The sequence below is a fragment of the Eretmochelys imbricata genome, chromosome 10 (assembly GCF_965152235.1).
Source record: "Eretmochelys imbricata isolate rEreImb1 chromosome 10, rEreImb1.hap1, whole genome shotgun sequence".
Classification (NCBI taxonomy): domain Eukaryota; kingdom Metazoa; phylum Chordata; order Testudines; family Cheloniidae; genus Eretmochelys; species Eretmochelys imbricata.
In genome coordinates, this window is record NC_135581.1 from 31,754,278 (window position 1) to 31,776,583 (window position 22,306).

At 49.6% G+C, this 22,306-nt stretch overlaps 1 protein-coding gene across 3 annotated transcripts in view; it reads left to right on the forward strand.

The window, feature by feature from the left end:
• Nucleotides 1–22,306, forward strand: part of PGAP6 (post-GPI attachment to proteins 6) — an 86,146-nt gene that overhangs the window by 47,666 nt on the left and 16,174 nt on the right. For all 3 annotated transcript variants that reach the window (XM_077827453.1, XM_077827452.1, XM_077827451.1), the window contains 5 exons: nt 2,347–2,524; nt 13,064–13,271; nt 16,294–16,427; nt 16,870–17,135; nt 18,859–19,208. In XM_077827453.1, the coding sequence (XP_077683579.1) occupies nt 2,511–2,524; nt 13,064–13,271; nt 16,294–16,427; nt 16,870–17,135; nt 18,859–19,208 (972 nt within the window). In that variant the 5' untranslated portion in view covers nt 2,347–2,510. The remainder of the gene's footprint in view (nt 1–2,346; nt 2,525–13,063; nt 13,272–16,293; nt 16,428–16,869; nt 17,136–18,858; nt 19,209–22,306) is intronic.

Genomic DNA, 22,306 nt, shown 5'->3' on the forward strand with positions numbered 1-22,306 from the left:
CTAGCACATGGTCACCCTGCAGGTCAATAGCAGAGCCAGAAATAGAAGTTTATAGATTTACTATCCACCCCACATGAACACAGTGCCCCCAGGGTCCAACAGTACCACTACCAACTGTACCGTACACCTGATCCCCCTGGATAAAAGCATTAACTGGGTGTGAAATATTAAAGGATGTTATTGGAATGGTTCTCCTTGGGCTCAAGAGTTATCACCCCATTGAGTCGAGTGAGAGCAGGTCCCCTCTCTTTAATTTACCCTCTCAAGCTGTTTTTCTGCAGACCAGGGAGCTCTGTCTGTAGTAGGAACCTGAAAGCCTAAGTGGCTGAGTGAAAAACTGGGCCTGTGTGCCAAGAAATTAAATCCATGATTACCCTGTCGAATTGCAGTGCCTTGAGTGCAGGCCAGGCCAGTTCCTGCTTTGAGGTATCAGTCACGTTTCCTGTTGGCAATAGGCTCCCCTACTTTCTCAATAGGCTTCCCTAGCCCAGTGTATGTTCTGCTCTAAGCAGGCCCTTTATGAAGCTTCCAGAGCCTTTTGAATTACTTAACAGCACCCACTGCTCTGCTTCTTTCTCAATAGAAGTAAAAATGGTCTCAAAGGAGTCATCTTCTCCTGGTGCCAAGGAAATTGTGGGTAGAAAGAAGTAGTAATGGAATTTGGGAAGAATGTGAAGAGGTGCCTTCTCCCCAGAACATTGTTGAATGTTAGGAAGCCTGTGTTCCCTGCAGGCATAGAATGGCCCAGGTCACTTGTTCCAATGCACATCGGCAGAAACCGGAGCGCTGTCTGCTAATTCTCTGCCGCCATGCTCTCTTCCCAGCGCCAGTCATTTAGGGTATGTCTAGACTGCAATGAGAAAACCCTTGGCATCCAGTCTCAGAGCCCAGGTCAGGTGACTCAGCTCGCAGGGCTATAAAATCACAGCGTAGACATTCAGGTGTGGGTTGGAGCCTGGGTTATGAGATCTACCCTCCTGGCAGGGTCTCAGAGTCTGGGCTCCAGCGCAAGCCCATATGTCTACACAGCAGTTTTATAGACCCACAGCCCAAGCCAGCTGAGCCAAGCCAGCTGCAGCCATCCTGCTGGTCTCTTACAGCAGTATAGCGGTACCGTAAGTGCTCTGTATCCACAATAGCCTCCTGGCTGCTGCATCCTATAAATTTTGGTTAGGGCTGAACTTTTTACCCCACACCTGGGAGCTGTGTCCCCTAGTTACTGGGCAAGAGAAACTTGAGTTTGATCTCCATGTCTGTCTTGGGCAGCGTGACTACTCTGTTGAACCTCCCTAGTGTAATATTCAGGCCAGTAGACTGTTCAGAGCCCTGCTGCCCCAGGAGTCCTTGGGTACGGACACTCAGTGCCTAGCTCTGTGTGCTGGTGCACTCCCTGAGTTACCATGAGCCACCTTGTGTCTCACCATGTCTTGTTGGCCTTTCAGGGCTAGGAAGCAAAGCCAGGCATTGGAAGGTGCATTTGAAAGAGAGAGGTCAGGGCCTGAGGATTGTATAAGCTTTTGTCATTCTAAATGTGGTCTTAAATTGAAAATAAATTGTGAAAGTGTGCTACAAAACACTGATACCCTCGCAACCAGCCAAGGGATGGGAGTGACAGACAGTGCAAACAAGGGGAGTAAGACATGGTTCTTTTCTTAGTGATGGTATAGCCAGTCACTGAGATGCAAAGTTCTATCCACGCTCCAAAGCCACTGCATGCCAAGTCCAAGGCCTCCGTGTGAGCCTCATCCTCCTGGGTCCAGCCAGCTCATTTTGGCCCAGTTATTCACTCCATCCACCTGCTGTTGGGCTTTTTTGGCTGTTTGCTTAGTGGCTTTACTGCCTCCATTATGTCTGACTGTGCCATTAGCATCTCCCTGACTGGCTTCTCCCCTTCCCCTCCTGAGGGTCGCTCTGGGTTGTCTCTGTCCTTGGTCCCCTCCCTTCTACCTTGACCCCCATGTTATCTGGTAACTAGACTGCATGGGACGTAATGTGTCTATCCAGCTAAGCAGAGCTTAGGATGCCCTTTCCTCCTCCTCTGGCATATCCTGTCTACTGAAGGCTTGGCCTGCATGCAAGTGTGATCTTGCAGTGTGACGGGAGTAGTGAGATTGGCATGTGTCTGCTTAATGCTGATGGTATTGACTGTCCCTCTCTCAGGAGCAGGGCTAAGGTGGCACGTAGGTGACTGACTGGATTGTGGCAGAAGGTGAGAGCACAGGGTCCTGTGTAAGAAGTCGGTGAAGTAACAGGGTTCTTTCCAGTGACACTAGAACACCCACACATCCTTGTGGATAGGACCTGCATAAAGGGTCCCTAACTTGTGCTCTGCTCTCTCCCTTCCAGACCTCCTGTACATCTCTGAGTATTTCTCTCAGAGTGCCCAGAAGCTGTCCTTCTACAGCTGGTATGAGAACGCCAAGCTGTTCCGCTTCCAAGTGCCGGAGGACACGGTTCTGCTGCGCTGGCTCCTGCAGGCGTCCAAGGGAAAAGGACCTGAGTGCACCAGTATGGACATCACCATGTATGTATAACCTGGCACCCATGGACATTGATTTAAATCACCTCCCCCGTTAAAATTCCTTTTGGGCTTTTATCAGCCCAGAGGGGAATTTGGCTAAGCTGCAACTCCTGATTTTTTGAAGGGTGAGTTCTTCCCTCTGTGTTTTGCACTTGTGTATGCTTTTTGTGCATTTAAAATCTGTGTAATGCATTTTCAGCAAACAAACTGTGAATGAGACACACGTCCACCAAATAGTTTTGGCCAAAAGCATTTTTTGTGTGGAGATGGTGGCAGTGTCTCCCTTATAAGCTGCAGCCCAGTCATTAGGGGACTGGCCCGAGGTATGGGAGACCCAAGTTCAATTCCTCCCTCTGCCCGATGCGGAGCAGGGATGTGAATTTGGATCTTCCACGCTGCAGGAGAGTGCCCTAACCACAGAGTTGTGGGATGTTCTGATATAGGGCTCAATCTCTCCTGTGGAAACTGTTCCACTGTGTATAAATAGTCATTGAAACAAAGATATGAACTTGGGTGTCTCACCTCCCAGATGTAAACCCTAACCACCAGACTATAGAGTCATTCTTGCTCGCTCTCTCTGGCCCAGTGATTGTCTGTGTGTAAAGAGGTTAGCCGGGGCTCGTCCTTCTCCGGGGTGGCGGGGAGCCACACCACCTCACAACACACTGTTGATGTCTTGGGGGAATTAGTCTGGCCATGGGAGTCTCCGTTGGTGGCCCTTGCAGCAACTGCAATAAGCACAGTCAGACCTAGGTCAGGGCGGGGCAACAGTTAGTCAGGTCCTCAGGCAGGGCTGAGCCGTAATAGTACAAATAGTATCAATAAGCCCAGGCCCTTGGTCAGGGCGGGGCAACAAGGAGTCAGGCGCTCAGGCTGTCAGGCAGGGGCTGAGCAGTAGCAGTAGCAATGAATCTAGGCCCTTGGTCAGGGGCTGAGCAATAGCAGTACCAATAGTAGGCCCAAGTCTCCAAAGGGCCTGGGAGAGGGGGAGACTGCCACCAGCGAGTTGGGTGGCGGGAGGACGCCAGCCCTCCCACTCCACTGCGTCCCAGCCCGGGGCCCTATCAGCAGCAGAAGACCCGCTGCTGTGCAGTGGGGATCCTGGCCGCAACACACTAACATGGGCTTGGGCAGTGCTGCAGCCAGACTAAGGTTGGCTGCCCCCAGGCTACTTCCACACTCCCCATCTTGTGGTACCTGGGTCACGGTGGTGTCCTCCGGGGGGTCCAGCACCATGGGTTCCTCTGGATAGCGGGCGTGGGGCAGGCCCGGCAACTCCTCTGGATAGCGGGCGTGGGGCAGGTCGGAGGCATCTGGCCTCCCCGGTAACTGTCTTCCCAGTGAGTTCTGAGGTCGAGCCTTTATACTTCCTGGGCGCTGCCTGACCCTCGGAGGGGCGGGCTCAGAGCTCCCTAGCTCCACCCACTCTGGTGGCCGGAAGTGCTCGTCCCACTCTGGGGCAGTGGGGAGCCACACCGCCTCACTACACTGTGTATTTATACACAGTGGAATAGTCTCAACAGGAGAGAGAGAGAGATGCCACCTGTAGGCTGATGGCCCTAGTCTGTCACAAGCATCACCTGTCCCCAGGGGCAGTGTTCCCCACGCCTCCTTTGAAGACATCATACCCCTTGCCTTTGGGTTTGCAGAGGGCCTATCTGTTTCCATGAGAAGTGTTGCTGTAGCTGGAAAGCTGTAAACTCTCAATACTGTAACTTTGCAAGACTTCACCAAAGGCAGATGATTCAGTGTGGTTGGGCCCACAAGTGTATGGGCAACCAGTGGGGTCTAGCTGGGCTTCCCAGCACTGTGGATTCAGGCTGTTGGGGCTGCTGCTTTAGTCTTGGCTTCTGCTGAGCTTGATCAGCCTCTGAGCTAGATCTTACTGCACTGCTGCCCTTCACCTCCCATCCAACTGTGTGAACTCTAACCCACAGTGGCACTTTGGCAGCTGCAAGTTTGGGCCCAATGCACCATTGAATGGCAGGCGCTGGGCACTGGCTGGCACAGCTGAGGTCTTAGTCTGGTAGCGTAGAGTGTCTTAAAAGGTTTGGTATGGTTGAAGTGGATGACTTAATAGATTTCTGTCTCTGCCAATGAATGGTATGATTATTATTGAGCAGCATTCCAGCAAATGTTGTCGTGACCAGTACTGCAGTGAGAAGATAGTGGGCTTCCAGAGACCACATTGTATAATACCTGCCATTCTAACCCTCTGCAGTACCATTACTCCAGAATTAAAGGAGCATAATATAATTAATGGCAAATAACATGAATTTTTGGAAAATAGATCCTATCAAACTCGATATCTTTTTTTATGAGAATACAAGTTTGATTGATAAAGATGATAATGTTGATGAAATAGATTTCTGTAAGGCATTTCACTTGTTACTGCATGACATGATTAAAAAACTACAAAATTAAAACTATAAAATTAACATGGCACACACATGGCTTAAAAGGTAGCTACCTGATAGGTCTTAGAATGTAATTGTAAATGGGACTCATCATCAAGGGAGTGCGGTTCTACAAAACTCAGTTCTTGGCCCTATGCCATTTACATTTTTATTAATGACCTGAAAGAAGACGTAAAATTGCTGGTAGAGTTTGCAGATTCCACAAAAATTGGGGGAGTGGTAAATAATGCGGAGGACAGGTCACTGATGTAGAGCAATCTGGTTCTCTTGGTAAACTGGGCACAAGCAAACAAAATGCATTTTAGAATGGCTAAATGTAAATGTCTACGGCTAGGAACAAAGAATGTAGGCCATACTTACAGGATGGAGAGACTGTATCCTAGGAAGCAGTGAGTGTGAAAAAGAATTGGGAGTCATGGTGGATAATCCACTGAACATGAGCTCCCCATGCAATGCTATGGCCAAAAGGGGTAATGCAATAATGGGATGCATAAACAGGGGAATCTCAGTTAGAATAGAAAGGTTAGAAGTCTAAATACAAAGATGGGTGAACGTGATTACCCGGTATTAAATGAGGATATTGATATAATAGGCATCACAGAAACTTGGTGGAATGATGATAATCAATGGGACATGGTAATACTGGGTACAAAATATACAGGAATGCCAGGGTAGGTCATGCTGCAGATGAGTGAAAGAAATCATAGAGTAAAATTAGTAAAAATCTTAAATGAATCAAACTGTACCATAGAATCTCTATGGATAGAAATTCCATGCTTGAGTAATGAGTATAGCAGTAGGCATATACTACTGACCACCTGACCAGGATGGTGACGGTGATAGAGAAATGCTCAGGGAGATTAGAAAGGTTACAAAAACAGAAAACCCAATAATAATAGGGGATTTCAACTATCACCATATTGAGTAGGTATATGTCACCTTAGGACATGATGCAGAGATAAAATTTCTGAACACTGTTAATGTCTGCTTCTTCAAGCAGCTGGTCCTGGAACGAACAAGGGGAGAGGCAATTCTTGTTTTAGTCCTAAGTGGCACACAGGATCTGGTCCAAGAGGTGAATATGGCTGAACTGTTCGGTAATAGTAACCATGTAATTAAATTTAACATCCTTGTAAGGGGGGAAAATACCAAAGAAACCCACCCCAGTAACATTGAACATCAAAAAGGGAAACTACAGAAAAATGAGGAAGTTAGTTAAACAGAAATTAAAAGAACAGTCACAAGAGTGAGTTTCCATGCAGCTTGCAGGCATTTATTTAGAAACATCTTAATAGAGGCTCAATTACTGTATGCCCCTCCCCCACCCCAAAAAAGGGAAGAGAACCAAAAGAATGCCACCATAGCTAAACACCAGAGTAAAAGAAAAGGTTAGAGAGGAAAAAAGGCATCCTTTAAAAATTGGAAGTTATATCCTACTGAGGAAGATAGAAAGGAGCTTCAAGTCTGGGAAGTCAAATGTAAAAGTATAGTTAGGCATGCCAAATATCAGATGCTGGATGAAAGCCAACCAATCAGTGGGGAAACTGGATGATCAAGGTGCTCACGGAGCACTCAAGTAAGACAAGACCATTGCAGAAACGCTAAATGAACGCTTTGGTCTTCACTGATGAGGATGAGAGGGAGACGCCCACACTTGAGCCATTCTTTTTAGATGACAAATCTGAGGCCTTGTCTACACTGGCAAGTTTCTGCGCAGTAAAGCAGCTTTCTGTGGTGTAACTCCCGAGGTGTACACACTGCCAAGCCACTTTGTGCACAGAAATTCCTCAGTTGCAGCATTGCAAAAAAAATCTCCAGAGTCATAAGCCTTACAGCGCAGAGGATCCAGTGCGCTCACTCTCTGTTCCCCAAAACACACTCTCTCTCCTCCCCCACTCCATACACACACACTCTCCCTGTCACACTCCCCCCCACCCTCACTTCAGTTGAAAAGCAGCTGGCAATCTAATAGGATGCCCATGGAACAGGGGGATTGGGAAACCTGCATCATGTGATGCTGTGCCTGCCCCACGAGGCATTGCAAACCCTTCCCAAAAGCATTCTGCAGCCAGTTGCATAGTGGGATAGTTACCACAATTAACTGCTCTCTTTGCCATTGCAAGAGCTGCTAATGTGGATGCCCTCCACTGTCACAAGGAGCACAGTGTGGTTATGCAACAACTGTTTAATTCAGGGGTGGGCAAACTTTTTGGCCCGAGGGCCACATCCGGGTGCAAAACTATATGGAGGGCCAGGTAGGGAAGGCTGTGCCCCCCAAACGCCTGGCCCTGTCCCCCTATCTACACTTCCCGACTCCTGACTGTCCCCCCTCAGAACCTCCAACCCATCCAACCACCACCTGCTCCTTGTCCCTTGACTGCCCCCTTCTGGGACCCCCTGCCCCAAACCGCCCCTGCTGGGATCCCACCCCCTATCCAACCTCCCGCTCCCTGTCCCCTGACTGCCCCAACCTATCCACACCCCTGCCCCCTGACAGGCCCCCAGGGACTCCCACGCCTGTCCAACCCCCACTGTTCCCCGACCCCTGACCGCCCCAGAACCTCCGCCACATCCAACCGCTCCTTGTCCCCTGACTGCCCCCCAGGATTCCCCTGCCCCTAACTGCCCCCGTCCCCTGACTGCCCCCTGTGTCCCCCTACCCAACCTGCCACTGCTGTGCGTGCCGCTGCCACCCCCTCACCATGCTGCTCAGAGCGGCAGGAGCTTGCAACCCCACTGCCCACGTGGTGGCATGGCTGCGGGGGAGGGGGAACAGGAGGAGAGGGGCTGGGGGCGAGCCTCCCGGGCCAGGAGCTCAGGGGCCAGGCAGGACGGTCCCACGGGCCGTAGTTTGCCCACCTCTGGTTTAATGCCAGTGTTTTAATAAAAGTGGTATAAATTGTTGCACAGAAACTTGCCTGTTTAGACATACCCTGAGAAACTGTCAGAGAGTGGGGTGTCAGTTAAGGAGGGTTTGGAACAAGTTGGTAAATTAAACAGTAATAAGTCACTAGCACTAGATGATCTGGAAAAGGGGGGAAACAGTGAGGTGGCAAAGTTTGCAGACAATACAGATTTACTCGAGATAGGTCTAAAGCAGACTGCGAAGTGTTACGAAGGTATCTCACTAAACTTGGTGCCTGGCAACACAATGGCAGATTAAATTCAGTGTTGATAAGTGCAAAGTAATGCACATTGGAAAACATAATCCCAACTATACATATATAATGATGGAGTCTAAATTATCTGTTACTGCTCAAGAAAGAGATCTTGGAGTCATTGTGGATAGTTTCTGAAAACATCGGATCAATGTGTAGCAGCAGTCAAAAAAGCAAACAGAATGTTAGGAACCATTAGGAAAGGGACAGATAAAACAGAAATATCATAATGCCATTATATAAATCCATGGTATGCCCACACCTTGAATACTGTGTGTAGTTCTCGTCTCCCTATCTCGAAAAAGATATAGTAGAATTGGAAAATGTTCAAATAAGGGTAGCAGAAATGATTAGGGGCATGGAATAGCTTCCATGTGAGCAGAGATTAAAAAGCCTTAGACGGTTCAGCTTGGAAAAGAAACGTCTAAGTGGGGATATGATATAGGTCTATAATGTCTTTGAATGGTGTGGAGAGAGTGAATAGGGAAGTGTTATTTACCCCGCCACATAACACAAGAACCAGGGGTCACCCAATGAAATTAATAGGCAGCAGGCTTAAAACAAATATAAGTCAATACTTCTTCACACAATGGACAGTCAACCTATGGAACTCATTGCCAGGGGATGTTGTGAAGGGCAGAAGTATAGCAGGGTTAAAAAAAGAATTAAATAAGTTCATGGAGGATAGGTCCATCAATGGCTATTAGCCAAGATGGTCAGGGCAGGAACCCCATGCTCTGGGTGTCCCTAAACTTCTGACTGCCAGAAGCTGGCAATGGATGACCAAAGATGGATCACTCGATAACTTGCTCTATTCTGTTCATTCCTTCTGAAGCATCTGGCACCGGCCACTGTCAGGGTCCTGGGCTAGCTGGACTATTAATCTGACCCGATACGACAGTTTTACCTCTGTATTTGGCACTGGTGTGACCGCTGCTGGAATACTGTGTCCAGTTCTGGTGACCACAGTTCAAGAAGGATGTTGATAAACTGGAGAGGGTTCAGAGGAGAGCCATGAGAATGGTTAAAGGATCAGAAAATATGCCTTACAGTGATAAACTCAAGAAGCTCTATCTACTTAGCTTAACAAAGAGAAAGTTAAGGGGTGATTTGATCACAGTTTATAAGTATCTGCATGGGGAACAAACGTTTAATAAGGGATTCTACATGATTCAATGGCTAGAAGTTGAAGTTAGACAAATTCAGAAAAGGGCAACAAAAATTATTAGGGGTATGGAACGGCTTCCATATGAGGAGAAATTATGAAGTCTGGGACTTTTCAGCTTGGAAAAGAAACGACTAAGGGAGGGATATGTTAGAGTCTATAAAAATCATGATTGGTGGGGAGAAAGTAAATAAGGAAGTGCTATTTACTCCTTCTCATAACATGCAAATGCAGAGCTTGTGGGAGGGATCATTGAACTCCCATCAGCAGAGCTGGGAGCAGGACTGGCTGTTGCAGGTCATGATAGATACTCCTGGGAGATTTCTGTGTCACTGCACTTGCACAGAATTCATGTACCCCGCAGATTTCTTTGCTTCCCCTCAGAAAAAATTACTTCTGGTGGGGAAGCAAAGGGAAGCTTCAAGAGTGGTCATGTGCCCCTCCCCAGCAGCGTAGGCAGGTTGGTTTGGGTACCCGGAGCAGCCGATAGAGACGTAAATCACCACTGGGAGGGGGATGCGTGTGTGTGTGAGAGAGACACACACACTTTGTCCCTCTTGCTCGCTATTGCAGCACGCTCAGCATGGAGGGGCCAGGCTTCGGGGTGTTTCTGAGGAGGTAAGCATGGAGGCAGGCTCTGTCCCCTCAGGCAGAGCAGAATGTAGCAGCCTGCCTCCTTAGTGGTTTATTCCCACTGTCTTTGTGAATTCCCCCAGAAGTATAAAATAGGTGTAAAAATTTTAAGGCTTTTTTACATTGCCAGAGTGGTGTAAAAGACAGTATGGCCTTATAAGTGCTTATGGTGCTTTAGTGTTTAGAACTGGTCTAAATTTTTGGACTGAGAAAATTTCCTGTCAAAATGTGCTCCAGGAACTGTTTGCTACTGACCTTTCTGGAGATGGTCAGTAGCCAATATAAATTGTGAGTTTGATTCCCCTTCCCTCATTTGCTCTTCAGTTGCCTATGATGTAACATGGAGCATATGGCTGCATATATTTGTTGACTCGAAATAAAGGGTAAAACCTAGCTATATTACTATTAGGCAAGGGGGTTTGCTCCCCACTCCTGTTGTCTCTCCATTATATTGTAGTTTAAATAAATTACCAAAATAATTTAAACCAGAGTGATTATATCGCATTATTTTGACAAATAAAATATACAGAATTTTGCAGAATTTAAAAATATTGTGCACAGAATTTTTAATTTTTTGGTGCAGAATTTTTAGTTTGGCACAGAATTCCCCCAGGAGTAGATAGAGATGCATTGGCTGAGCTGTGGGTGCAGGGATGGGAATGCAGAATTGTCTTGCACTAATGGGGCTGAGTTGGGAAGCTTGTACAGCTCCAACATGAGCTGCATCTGCTTTTGCCTGCCCTCTGTTTGTACGCACAATGTTCACTGAACTGCTTTTCTTGTGTTGTTAGTTGTGTTTTCCAGACAATGGGGGTGGGGAGGAGAGGTACATAGACTTTTAGATCTGGTCTACGCTGCAGAGTTAGGTCAACACCGGGCAGCTTACAGGGACCTAGTTATGGAAGTGTCTACTCTTCAGTTTTGCTCCCGCCGACGTAACGGCCCTGCTGCGCTGACTTAATAACTCCACGTCCATGAGTGACAGAGAGTCAAAGTTGATGGAGGTAAGTTGATGCAGTGTCAGTGTAGACCAGCGGTCCCCAAACTTTTGAAGGTTGCACTCCTCCCTTCCCCCATTGTCCATGCCCTGTTGGGGCCGGGAATGGGGCCATGGCTCGAGTTGGGGGAATGTGGATAAGGTAAAGGGACAAAGGCTGAGGCCGCAGCTGGAGGTGGGTCTGGGTCCGGGTCCGGGAGTGGGGCTGCGGCCAGGGGCTGAGGCTGGGGGTGGGATCGGAGCCACAGCCAGGCTGCGGTGGGGACCAGCAGCTGAGCCTCTGGCCAGACGCCGCTCCACTCCAGGCCCTACCCCCAGCCTCGTCCCCAGGTCGGGAACATAGCCAGCCAGTGGTTGAGACTGGGGGTGGGGCCGGGAACCTGGCTGGGGGTGGGACCAGAGCAGAGCTGGGGGCTGGGGAAGGGCTGGGTGGTGCTCCCTCCCCTTTCCCCCCACCCCGTGGGGGCTGGTCCAGGCCCCACTGTAACCCCTGGATGTTCCTCCATGCCTCCCTAGGGGGGTATGCCCCACAGTTTGAGGACCTCTGGTGTAGATGCTGCGTTGCTTATGTCAACTCATACTGGCTTTCAGGGGCCATCCCACACTGCCCCACGCTGACAGTACAATTGATACTAGTGCTCCTGGTGAGGATGCGCACTGCTGACACAAGGAACGAAGTGTAGACACGCACAGGCAATGTGATTACTACGGCGGCTGCATGCCGTCATAAGTTAGTAGACTTAATTTTGTAGCATAAACATGGACTTATCCTTTCTTGGGGCCTGGCAAAGTGCCTTGGGTATGGTCCCTTGCAGCTTGCTCTCTCAGAGGCAGGGAGTGGTGCTGGTTGCTGAGTTTCCCCATGCCCTTGGACCCAGCTCTAACTGCACTCTGCTGTTCTCCCCCTGAAGTGCACGCAGCTCCCTCCTGCACTCCATACTGAATGCATCCCTAGTGCCCCACTTATTTCTGACATTGATTTGCCACTTAGCTCCCTCTTCCCAAGCACCCTGTGGGTAAAGCCCTCCTGCCCACATTGCTGGCATATGGTGATGCCATTCTATAGCAAATGGTGCAGCTGTCACTGGAATCCCGTGGGCAGGACTGGCCACCCAATCTGAAAAAGGAAACTGCAGAATTAGAGGTTCAGAGAAGAGCAGCGTGAATGATTGAGGCTGGGAAGAGAGATTGAAATGACTGAGATTGTTCCCTTAGAGAGGAGAGGGATAAGAGGTGCTGTAAGTCAGTCAAATTGTCTAGAGGTGATAGATTGGGAGTGTCTGTTCTTTCTGTTTGCTAACACTAGAACAAGGGGACAGTTAATGACTTTAAAAGGGAACAAATTCAACACTGATAAAGGAAATGCCCTTTTATACAGCAGGTAATCACCACAGGGTTTTGTTGAGGCCCAGAACTTAGCAAGATTCAGAGAGGAATTGGACACTTAATGAGTAATGAGAATATTCAGTTGTTATAGTTTTGGAAGGACTATAAACCCTCCCACATTAGGGCTCAAGCCATCTTCTATTAGGGCTAGGAGGAGACTTCTAAGGGAAGCATGTTATCCCACAGTGGGACTGCAGGGTTCTTGCACCTTCCTTTGAAGTATCTGGTGCTGGCCGTTGTCTGAGACCAGATACTGAATTAGGTGGATCTTGGGTCTGATTCAGCCTGGCAATTCCTATGTCCCTTTGCTGCTGCAGCCCAACTTCCTGCCTGTGGCTGCTTGAATTTAATCAGTCACTGGTGTCTGGACCCACCTTGTCTTGGTGCTGGGGTCACATGCTGGTTGTTCTCTTGCTCTGATCTCTGTCCTGCGCTGGCTGAAAAGTCACCCCCATGTTGGTTTGCACACTGAGTACACTGGTGGCTGGAAGGGAAGGTGATTCCTAAGTTCAGACCCCTTGAGCACATTCTGCTGCTTTAATTATTTTCCAGGCCAATGAAATGTTCCCACTTTCTTTTCCTCGGGAGGATTTGCCGGCAGGTCAAGAGTGGGAGGGGGCAAGGCAACATCTGGAGTCCAGCCTGCAGCTCTCCTTGGGACCAGGCTGCTGCCTCCTTTTTGCTCCCCAGTTGATCCAGTCCAGCCTCGCTGTTGCTGTAGGTGCTCGTGCTATTGGAGGGTGGGCATGGCATTTTATGTGCATCCTTCCCTGCTTTATCTTGCAGCCACTTCCGTTACGGAGCCCCTCCCGTCATTAACCCACTGGGCACCCAGTTTCCCTTGAACGCAACTGCCCGCCCATCCTACAACCTGACCATGACTCTGAGCATCACCCTGCAGAACAGCACCTTTGTGAACATCACCACCCCAGCTGCCGGAGACTGGTTCATCGCAGCTCACCTGCCTCAGGCTGCAGGCAAGATCGAAGTGAAGGTAAGGGCTACAAGGGGCATGAGTGCAGAATCCTTTCACCAGTACAAAGTCCCCAGCAAGGGAAGCCCTTGCCTCTAGTGAGGAATGGAGATAACCATTCACCATGGCTGTGCGGTTGGGCATGGAATGGCGTTCCAGCCACAGGAGAGTCACTCTGCCAACCCTGGGTTCCCAGAGTTTGCAGCTGAGATGTGGGAGAGGGGCTGCATAGGGATGGAACTCTCTGAGCTGTCCATGCATGCTTAGCCCATGTCTACGTTCCCGTGGTAAGTGGGAGCCCAGTTGGCATCCAGCCAGGCTGTGAGATGGTGCCCCCTCCTCTGGGAAGCCAGACAATACAGCGAAAGGCTGTTTGGGAGCTACACCCCTCTGCTTCTGCGGGGAGATGATTTTCTAGAAGATCTGCTCTAGGGATTATTGTGGCATAGTTTTCTGGCCTGTGTTCTACAGGAGGTCAGACTAGTCAGCAGTTCTCAAACTGTGGTTCGTGACCCCATTTTAATGGGGTCGCCAGGGCTGGCTTAGACTTGGTGGGCCCCAGGGCTGAGGCCAAAGCCTGAGGGCTTCAGCCCTGGGCGGCAGGACTCAGGTTACAGGCCTCCTACCTGGGGCTGAAGCCCTTGGGCTTCTGCTTTGACCCCCCTACCTGGGGTGTTGGGGCTCAGGCTTTGCCCCCCCCCCCCCCCGACACCTAGGGCAGCAGGGCTTGGGTGGGCTCAGGCTTCGGGCCCCCCTTCCTGGGGTTGTATAATAACTTTTGTTGTGAGAAGCGGGAGAACCCTTGGACTAGATGATCACAGTGGTCCATTCTGGCTTTGGTATCTGACTCCCCCAGGAGGGATAGACAGTTTTTGCTGGAGCCAGACTGGCTGCAGATACCAAGGGGACATTCATTGGGGAGGGGCTTGAAAAATGTAGCCAATGCCACATGATTAAGCCTATTGTCCAGAGACTGACTTGATAAATTCCACCATTCTCCTGGCTCTACCCTGAGACAGTCGGGTCCAGAGACACTGCCCTAGGGAGGCATCTGGGTAGAGCCTTCCACCAGGGAGAGGTACCCTGAGGGGCTGGGGGCAGGTGGCATCAGGGCTGCTCTGTGTAACGGTAGGAGAGGCCAGGGTATCTGCAGGCCCATGTTGGCTGGTTACGGTTCTGAGCCGTTCGGGGCGTTCTTATGGCATGTGCTAGGCACAGAGGTTCCACGAGTACAGACTGGCTGCTGGAGGAATCCAGATTCCAATCCGCTCTGGCACGCCTACCAGGAACTCACTCTGCCTCCTCCCGTAGGCTCCCCATAGGGCATAATGGAATCATAGAATTATCATAGAACTGGAGGGGACCTCAAGAGGTCATCTATTCCAGTTCCCTGCACTCAAGGCAGGACTAAGTATTATCTAGACTGTCCCTGACAGGTGTTTGTCCAACCTGCTCTTAAAAATCCCCAATGAAGAAGATTCCACAACCTCCCTCGGCAATTTATTCCAGTGCTTAATCACTCAGACAGTTAGGATGTTTTTCCTAATGTCCAACCTAAACCGCCCTTGCTGCAATTTAAGCCCATTGCTTCTTGTCCTATCCTCGGAGGTTAAGAAGAACAATTTTTCTCTCTCCTCCTTGTAACAACCTTTTATATACTTGAAAACTGTTATCGTGTCCCCTCTCAGTCTTCTCTTCTCCAGACTAAACAAACCCAATTTTTTCAATCTTCCCTTATCCTCCTCACCTTATGGGCTCTGCTCCTTGATGGAGTCAGGCTGGAAGGGGGAGGCTGCCTGTGTCTGGAGAACCAGTGGCCCACACTGAGTTTGCCACCTGCTGGGAGATGCTTGCTCCTCACTGTCTCTGGACTGAGTCAGATTCTCTTGTTGAAAAGGGTGTTGGGGACTCCGTGCCTGTTGCGCTGTCTCCCCATCCCATGCCACCTCCCTGGCATGGTTGCCAGCATCCCGTGATCCACTTGGCACCTCACCTCTTCCACCTTTTCACTTCCTTTCTGCCTTTTAGTCCTCTCTCGCTGAAACCCCCCCACTTGCTCCCCATGTCACAGGAACTCCACTGAGGAAAGCGAAGATACTGTGTGATACGCTGCCCAGTATCTGCTCCCGACACTCTTTTCTGCCCCAAAGGCTCCAGCAGGAGCCGGGTGTGTGTCGGATTGGCCTGCTGGGTGTGCGTGCTGCTCTGACACAGGCTGGGCCTGTGGGGCAGCATGTGGCTCTGGGGCTGCATCCACTGGAATGAGAACGGGTCGAATGTGGGGCAATTCCAGGATTAGTAATCCTTGGTATTCGTTAGAGCCAAGGATCCCTGCTTACCTGGGTCAGCCTGAATGGAGTGCTCTGCTGTGTGGGACACCTGCTGCTCAGGTGAGGGACCCACATGCAGACCCCATGTGCAGTGCCGCACGGTTAGCAGGCAGAAGTACTGCAGAGAGGTGACTGGAGGCATTGGGGCATGGTTGTGGTGTGGGAGATGTGGGTTTTCAGAGGAGAATGGGGCATTTGCTGGGGGCAGGTGGGTGTGTAGCACTGAGTAATGGAGCACAGCGAGATGCACCTTCAGACAGACCAGCTGTACTGCCACTGCTTGGGCTAGAGCAGTGGTTCTCAAACTTTTGTACTGGTGACCCCTTTCACACAGCAAGCCTCTGAGTGCGACCCCCCCCCCTTATAAATTAAAAATAGTTTTTTATATATTTAACACCATTATAAATGCTGGAGGCAAAGCAGGGTTTGGGATGGAGGCTGACAGCTTGTGACCCCCCACGTAGGAATCTTGCCACCCCCTGAGGGGTCCCAACCCCCAGTTTGAGAACCCCTGGGCTCAGGTGTCGCTGTGCGTGTAGGCAATGGCTGGGGAAGGAGAGCACGGGTTGGGAGTCAGGAAGGACTGGCAGTGGGTGCTGGTCCCTTGCTTATAGCTGGGCTCTTCACTGGCTGATCTTTCGCCCAACAAAGCAGTTTTTGGATGGGTGTTCCCTGGTGGCTGATGCTAAGCTGCCTTCCTGCTCTCCCTGCAGGGTTTCTCCACTCCATGCGCCTATATATTCCAGCCGGACATGTTTGTGCTGAGACTTGTTGATATCCCTGTCCTGGAACCGGACACTCCCCTGCAGCAAACCATTACCTCGCCTGCTAGACCACTGCACGTCAAGTAAGTGAGCGTGACAGTAGAGACTGCGTGGCGCTGCGGGCGGGGCTTTTGTTCTCCCATAGGTGCTGGCCTAGTAGAGCCGCGAGGGCCCTTGACTGCCTTGCATCTCGGAGTAGAGTAGAGCTGAGATAGTTCCCCTGGAACCAAAGGGTCTGTCAGGGGGCTGGAGGTGGGGGTTTGTACTAAATGGGGCCCCACTCCCTCAAGGAGGGGAAAGACAAACTCCTTCCTGGTGTTTTTAGAGAGACAGTTACACATTACAATGCACTATCCTGGACAGGACTGTAGCAATACAAACCAGAGTGACCTTGTGCTGGGCTCCAAAGCCCCTCTTGACTCACCCTGGGAGGGTTTCACTTTTTAGGGCTACTCCGCCCTTAGTGCCCCAGGGTGGCTTGTGTTCAGGCAGGCGTTGAGGTGTTGATGGCTCCCATTCCTGCAGGGTCTTCATCCCCGAGTACACTGCCACAATGCAGTTCACACTGCGGAGCTGTGTGGTGAACAGCACAAAGGCATGTGCCATACGGGTCGTGCTGGGCTCCATCATGCTGCCGCAGTCCTTCCAGAAAACCCTCCGCTGCAAAGAGACAGTGGATTGCAGCCTGGTCCTCCATTCGCCCCCGTGGGAGAAGTGGCTGCAGATCATGGCAGAGAATCTGGGCACCGACAACGCCAGCGTCTCCTTTGAGATGATTGCCTCCTTCACAGGTGTGCTCTTGGATGCTGCCAGCCATGTGGGGAAGGGCCAGTGTGCACATCAGTCTGCCCTGTCTCCACTGTGCTTTCACCAGTACAGGCTGGCTTGCTCCTGTGCCCTTCCTAGGGGGGTAAATTGGGATGTGGGGGAGGAAACAAGAGGTGGGACAAGCCCCATGTCTTGAGGGGGCAGCCTATACCGTGTGACTGGACGTAGTCGTGTGGGTCGCTGTCCCCCATATCCCTGCTGCCTGGCATGGGTAGGCCAGTCAAGCTTTCCAGGAGGCTGGGATCCAGTTGTGCCTTGTGTGTGCTGCTGCTTGTTAAATGATGGACCACTGGCTGCAAGGCCTCTCTGCTGCCTGCTTACAGCTGATTCTGTTGGGCGGAGCAGGCCTGTGTTGGGAATTCAAAAGAGCCCAGGGTTTCTGAGCCACAGACTTCTTAAAAGGCCATTGGGGCAGCAGAGGCTAGCTCAGGGCACTGCAGTGAGAGAGGCAGCCTCTCCCATCCAGTACTGAGGCAATAACCATCTGCTGGCTGTTTGGAGGCTTTGCAGTGAGCCTGGTCTCTGAGCGATGTGGGGCAGGCCAGTGGCGTATTGGGTGTCCAAGACTTGTTTGGCTCTCAGAGCTGGGTTTCACTTTGGGGAGTTTATCTGATCCTTGGAAAATTCTTAACAAATTAGCTTTTAGAAACTTTCTTCTCCCAACCAATAAGAGGGCTCTGGGGGCTCTGCCTTCTGGTGGGCTCTCGAGGCAAAAGAGCATAACCGTGGGTGCTCGTAGGGAAGCAGTGTCTCTAGCTGCTGCAGAAAACAGAGCTTGTGGGGTGGCGGTCAGGGAAGGAGCTGAGCTCAGTAATGGGGCACTTTGGCCCCTGTGAGTACCTGGTTTCAGAGTAGCAGCCGTGTTAGTCTGTATTCGCAAAAAGAAAAGGAGTACTTGTGGCACCTTAGAGACTAACAAATTTATTTGAGCATAAGCTTTAGTGAGCTACAGCTCACTTCATCGGATGCATTCAGTGGAAAAACTGTTTTTTTTTTTTTTTTGTTTTTTTTTTGTGAGTACCTATTTGTGGTGACCTACTGCCAAAGCAAATGGAGCACTGAGTGTCACAGTTCAGATTGTGCCCCCGCACTTCACGGTTTATTCCTGGTTCTGTAACTGGGCTCAAGGCAGATTTAACTCCCATCCCTCACCCCCGCCCAGTGCAGCAGCATAACCAGGCCCAGGGGAAGCTCTGGTACTTTATGTACATGGAGCAGTTATGAGACGACCAGAGCTAGTGCCCCATTCTCGTGTGGCAGCAGTTAGTGTGGGTGCCCCATGCCCCCTGTACCCAGGTGATGTTAGCAGACAATGAGAGGTGTCAGCGACTCCCTACCCTAGGTGCCTTGCCTGTGCATGGACACTGCCAGGGCTTGTGTGTCTAAAACTGCTGTAATAGTGACCAGGTCCTGTCCCTGTCACTCAGATAACTGGAATTGCTCCCTGGCCATGTGAAGAGGGGGAGTCTAGGCATCCCACCCACTTAGTGTGTGCACCCCTACAAATCTCAGCCACCTAGAGGGGTGAGGCCTGGTTTCCAGCCCTGGCCTCAGGATCAAACTGTTTTGCTTCGCAGTCCTATGAGCTGAAGGCCTTGCATCCCCCTAAGCAAAGTCCTCCAGTTCCAATGAGCGGTGTGCCCCTGCTGGTCTTGGCCACGCTAACCTTTCCTCATTGCTCTGCAGCTTGCAAGCCGGGGAGCACCAATTCATTCCTTAACTTCTACAACAGCCTGAATCAGAGCCAGAGCACTCCAGCCCTGGGCGGGGGTCCCAATGCCAGCACCCCGGGAATGTTGGGGAACACCACTCTACCCGCAGTGGGTGCTGCAAACAATGCATCCGACCCAGGGACCTTCTGCCTCCAGAATCAGCCCGTCATCCGTGAGGACCTGGATGTTGCCTCTGTGAGGTTCAGAGTCATAAATGGGCCCAGCATTCCTGTCCACTCTGAATTCCCCACGCTTCTCCTCTTCAACTTGAATACTGGCATGGACAGTGGAGGCACCCTGGTGGTGAACCTGCTGCTGAACGAGGTACAGTGTCCTCCCATGTAAGCTGTTGCCTTTATGTTGGCATCTTCTCTCTATAATTGCCCTGCCATGCATGCACATACACTGGTTGTGAGCCGCCTGGGGAGTATAGGTGCTATCAGAGCTGCAGGGGCAGGCCTGGGGAGGCCAGGAGTTGGTGGGGAGCTAGAGAGCAGCGGGAGAACCTCCCTATGCATTGCTTTTCATCTTTCAGTTTCACAAAGAATTTTACAGATCTGCCCTTCTGTATCTAGCATGTCCTGCCAGCTGGCTCTGGATCTGCGGGGGAGAAAAGTGCCCTGACTGGGGGGCCAGGAACTGTTATTTAGTCAGTGTCTCTTAGTCACAGCAGAGCAGAAAAGCCCAGCCTGTGGGGAGGCAGTGGGAAAGAACCTGAGCTTTCACAACTGCCCTAGCCCAGCCATCACTGAAAACCCCAGGTTGCAGAGCCTCCCAAACAGCTGAGAGAAGCAGGGGGCTGCTCACATTAGCAAGGGAGGAAAGACGATCCAGTAGTTAAGACATTGGCCTGGGACTTGAGACATTTTGGTTCAAGTCCCTGCTCTGCTAGGACCTTGGGAAGTCACAGCCTCTCTGTTGGGTGATGGGAACTAAAATGTATTTCTCCATGCCTGTGACCTGGCAAAACAATATGCTAGAGTGAACAGCCTGTGTTGGGAGGTCAGATCCACCCCCTGTTCCCCTCCTGGGGAGCTTCACCCTGATATGTTGATGAATGACTTGGGCAGCGACTTGTGAGCCTTCAATGAGCATGTAATACATGCACTGCAGTGCATGCTGTATAACTAGCAGCACCTGACTAGAAACCTTCCTAATGCTCCAAGCAGGTTAGTTTCACCTCTTGCTCTGGTGCACTGGGGGTGAGAGCAGTCTCTGGGAACCATGACTGGTTGGCATGTGGCAGTTCTCCAAAAAGGACCATATTTTTGGAGTTTAATGTACCCACCCTCTGTACACAGACATCATTTATTATTAAGTACATTTAGATGAGGTAAGATGGGGAGCTGTCAGGTGGTTCTGTAAGCCTGTAGATGAGGTGAAGCAGCGGTACCCAAAATGCGTGTAATGTTTGCAGTTCCAGAAACACTGCAACATGACTGACTACAGCTTTTACTGTTAATTACAACACCGTAATGTGGTGTTTATTGGTCAAAGCTACCAAATGACAGTACATTAAAAGATTTTTATTGGTGTTGCACGGCCAATTTTTTTTCCCCCAGAAATGATGAAGCTGTTTAGCATGTGGAAAAAAGAGAAAATGTCAATATTTTCCAACATGCTGACATGAAATGTTTTCACATTGCATATTCTTAATTATCAAAGTATATCACAAGTGATTATAATAGTTTTCTATATTTTCAGCTGAAATTTGCTGACCGGATCAGTCTCTCGCTGAAGGTTGTGTATCAGTAGCAGTAGATTGTATGCCCATAGTTTATATTGCATAGTGGGTAGATATAAATATACATGAATTCCTAAAGTAATGCTTCTCCATTTGTAAGCTTTTGTGCATACAATATAACATTTAGTCTGCCTGGTAGAAGGTTTTAATTTGTAATTGCCCACGGATGCAGTACTAGCTGTTGTTCTAGCTATTGGAGAAACTAGCTTTTTAATTCAGTGGCGCTTATGCACAGGTCAGTATTAGTGTTAGAGATGACAATACACAGCTTCATACTCTGCTTCAATCAAAGTGCTCACGGAACAAAAATGGCAATTTTGATTGGGGGGAGGGATAGCTCAGTGGTTTGAGCATTGGCCTGCTAAACCCAGGGTTGTGAGTTCAATCCTTGAGGGGGCCATTTAGGGATCTGGGGCACAAATTTGAGGATTGGTCCTGCTTTGAGCAGGGGGTTGGACTAGATGACCTCTTGAGGTCCCTTCCAACCCTGATGGTCTGTGATTCTGTGATTTAATTTAGCACAAGTTTGTGTACTTGTACAAAATGACAAGTAGTAGTAGTGGGGATGGGAATGCAAACAATATGCTTTGGGAATTTTACCTCTACAGGGAAGTTAAGTGTATAAAGACATGGAGGATACAAGCCCCTTAAAGTTTACATTAAAGAGAAAAAGGCTCTCCGCAAACTTTGAAAAATGTTTTGTGTTTCAAGAAAATCAAAAGAATGCAAAACTGTCAAAAGCCACCAGTGCCAAACACAATTCTGTGACGCTGGCAGCTGACTCCAGGAGAGAGTAATTGTGTTGGCAGCCTCTGCATGAGTTTTCTAGTGTAGAGGATTTGCTGCCAATACTCTATCACAGGGGTTGCTTTCAGAAATGGAGACACGAGTCAATTTTGGCACACCAGCGGAGTTGTATTGAACCCAGGAAAGAAAATAGACACTGAAGCTGATGATAAAGCGTCGTGTTCATCTGCGTCTATAACCATCGGAGCAAGCCCATCTTCCAGCGACAGGTCCGGTTGCATTGTTTGCTTGAGAACACCACACGAAAAAGATAAGAAACTTCATAAAATAGAAGCATACAAGAGAGCAACCATTCTAAGGGAGGCAGCACTTCAAAGCAGAGATGGTGACATGTTGCAAAAAATATCTGTGGAAGACTTGATTGCTAAGGATGCAGTTTGTCACTGAATATGCCTTTCTTCTTACTTGAGTAAAGTGAATCTTAAAGCAAAACTATCCAGTTACACTGCAACAATACAGTCACCTTATTTTATCAGCTGATTGAAGAGATGTACATAATATTGTCTAACAAGAAGTCTCTTTTCCTGTCCAAGCTGCTACAAAGATATAGAGCCCTACTTTCCTCGGATGTCGAAACTGTAAACTGTTCCAGTAGCAAATTACAGGCAAGATTAGAAAAAACATGATGGTTCTGCACTTCATTTCATGCACAGCATGGACAAGGCAAGTCTACCATTGTTCTGTGCACCGCAGTAACATTAGCTGATGCTATCCAAACTGCTAGTAATCTGAAACAGGAAATTAAGTCATCCAAATGTTTTATGGATGTTCTTCTGGTGAATGAGCCTGATCAACAGCTTTCCAGTGAACAAGTGATTTTGTATAATGCTGCTTCAATCTTTCGGTCTGAAATAGCCAAAGTGAAAGCCTG